Raw genomic sequence first — 2,322 nt, 5'->3', positions numbered from 1 at the left:
GCACAGGCCCCTCCCCTCTTACACCTAATCATATGTAAATGTAATGGGTTACAGCTGTGATTGGTGGGTGCACAGGCCCCTCCCCTCTTACACCTAATCATATGTAAATGTAATGGGTTACACCTGTGATTGGTGGATGCACAGGCTCCTCCCCATTTACATCTAAAATTATGTAAATCCAATGGGTTACATCTCATGAACCTTTTTCATGCTGGGGGGATTTCCTTTCACTTCCTGTCCTGAAAACTGCACAGAAAATTTCTCTAATGTTTCACAGCGGACAGCTCCATTGGAGGATGCCGGTGATAGTGGTGACACCAAGAGAAATGAAACAGGTGAATCTACCTAGAGGGGATAACAGTAGCAATAAACGGGGGTCTATTCCCCAACTCCACCCCACATATAAAGGATAAAATTACTCCTTTATAATTTGGATGGGCAGTGCCCACCTGGGGGTACAGGATTATTCTTGGGGGTCTCCGTATTTGGGATCATTGATCTGTGTGTGGGAGACAAATCTCTTATATGTCCTGCTGGAAAATGAGATTGCTGGTTGTAGGACAATGATCTCACCCGACATTCCCCCTGTATGGTCAGCCTATCAACCAATGGCAGGAGTTCTGGTAAAAATGCGCTGTGCAGCCCGGCAGGACTGTTGTGTATAACTGTGGTCTCTCTGTCTCCCCTAGAACTGTCTGGTGCGATACGATGACAGCGGGTACACGGCCGTGGTGGCGGATTTTGGACTTGCTGAGAAGATTCCTGACCGCAGGTGAGACCTCGGGTCATGTGACTCTCCTAAGAGGATGTCGCATCTTTCAGGGTCATGTGACTTCCCTGGTAGAGTGGCACATCTTTCAGGGTCAGGCGACTCTCCTGGTAGAGTGGCACATCCTTTGGGGTCATGTGACTCTTCTGGGAGGGGTGGCACATTTTTCAGGGTCATGTGACTCTTCTGGGAAGGTGGCAGATCTTTTAGGGACATGGAATTCTATGTGGAGTGACTGATAGGTATTATTTGTGCAGATATTGAAATTATATGCAAAGCTCTGTCAGGTTGCTTGTGTTGCATCTGTCTGGAGTGCAGCTTTAATTCTTTGCTGAGGTTGGTCTGTTTAGCCACAACACACGGTGCCCCCTGCAGTCCTTAGATGGAATTACCCTGACTGATAAAGGCAGATATAAAGAGTCCTGCTGGTTGGTATTATTTCATTTTACTTTGGTGAGATATAGACGTTGTGTCTCTGCCCCTTCCTTTAATGGGGGGATTTATAGGTTGTGTCTCTGCCCCCCCACAATGGGGGATGTATAGGTTGTGTCTCTGCCCCCCCACAATGGGGGATGTATAGGTTGTGTCTCTCCCTCCCACAATGGGGGGATGTATAGGTTGTGTCTTTGCCCCTCCCACAATGGGGGGATGTATAGGTTGTGTCTCTGCCCCTCCCACACTGGGGGGATGTATAGGTTGTATCTCTGCCCCTCCCACTATGGGGGGATATATAGGTTGTGTCTGTGCCCCTCCCACAATGAGGGGATGTATAGGTTGTGTCTGCCCCTCCCACTATGGGGGATGTATAGGTTGTGTCTCTGCCCCTCCCACAATGTGGGGATGTATAGGTTGTGTCTCTGCCCCTCCCACAATGTGGGGATGTATAGGTTGTGTCTGCCCCGCCCACTATGGGGGGATGTATAGGTTGTGTCTCTGCCCCTCCCACAATGGGGGAATGTTTACAATAATAAATGGTGTACATTGTGGGGATGTGGACAGGCGATGCCACCATTTGGCTGTGGCAGATTGATGGAACTCTGAATGGTGATGGTGTGAGAATCTTCACTGAATCCCAGAAAGATGTTTGATGCCAGAATGAGATTCACCTGCCAGCACCAAAACATTGTTTGCTTTATATGAGCCCATAGACCTCTGTGTAGTGTGAATATTCTGTATTTTCCCCTCATCTTCCCGGATTTTCTCTTCCAGTCAGACGGAGCCGCTTTCTGTGGTTGGGTCCCCATATTGGATGGCTCCCGAGGTGCTGCGTGGTGATCTGTACAATGAGAAGGTAATCCTGCTGTATATGGCCTCATTATAACAAGTCTGGAGCTCTGACCGCCCTCCTCACCTGTTCACCTCCTCCTATTTCAGGCCGATGTCTTCGCCTTTGGGATCATATTGTGTGAGATAATCGCCCGGATTCCAGCCGATCCCGACTACCTTCCTCGGACTGAGGTGAGACACACACACGTAGTATTTGCAAATATTGGCCAGTTTTGTGATTGAGAGGCCCACGCCTAGATCTCCAGAGCCCCGTCTACCCGAACACG

At 49.1% G+C, this 2,322-nt stretch overlaps 1 protein-coding gene across 1 annotated transcript in view; it reads left to right on the top strand.

Annotated features, from left to right (window-relative positions):
- Positions 1–2,322, top strand: part of LOC140332346 (uncharacterized) — a gene marked incomplete in the record, with an annotated part of 31,362 nt that overhangs the window by 17,581 nt on the left and 11,459 nt on the right. The window contains 3 exon segments of the mRNA XM_072413619.1: positions 690–772; positions 1,979–2,060; positions 2,144–2,227. Of these exon segments, the coding sequence (XP_072269720.1) occupies positions 690–772; positions 1,979–2,060; positions 2,144–2,227 (249 nt within the window).

Source organism: Pyxicephalus adspersus, chromosome 6, assembly GCF_032062135.1.
Source record: "Pyxicephalus adspersus chromosome 6, UCB_Pads_2.0, whole genome shotgun sequence".
Taxonomy (NCBI): Eukaryota; Metazoa; Chordata; class Amphibia; order Anura; family Pyxicephalidae; genus Pyxicephalus; species Pyxicephalus adspersus.
Note: the sequence above shows the minus strand (reverse complement) of the source record. Positions and strands in the feature narration are given on the sequence as shown.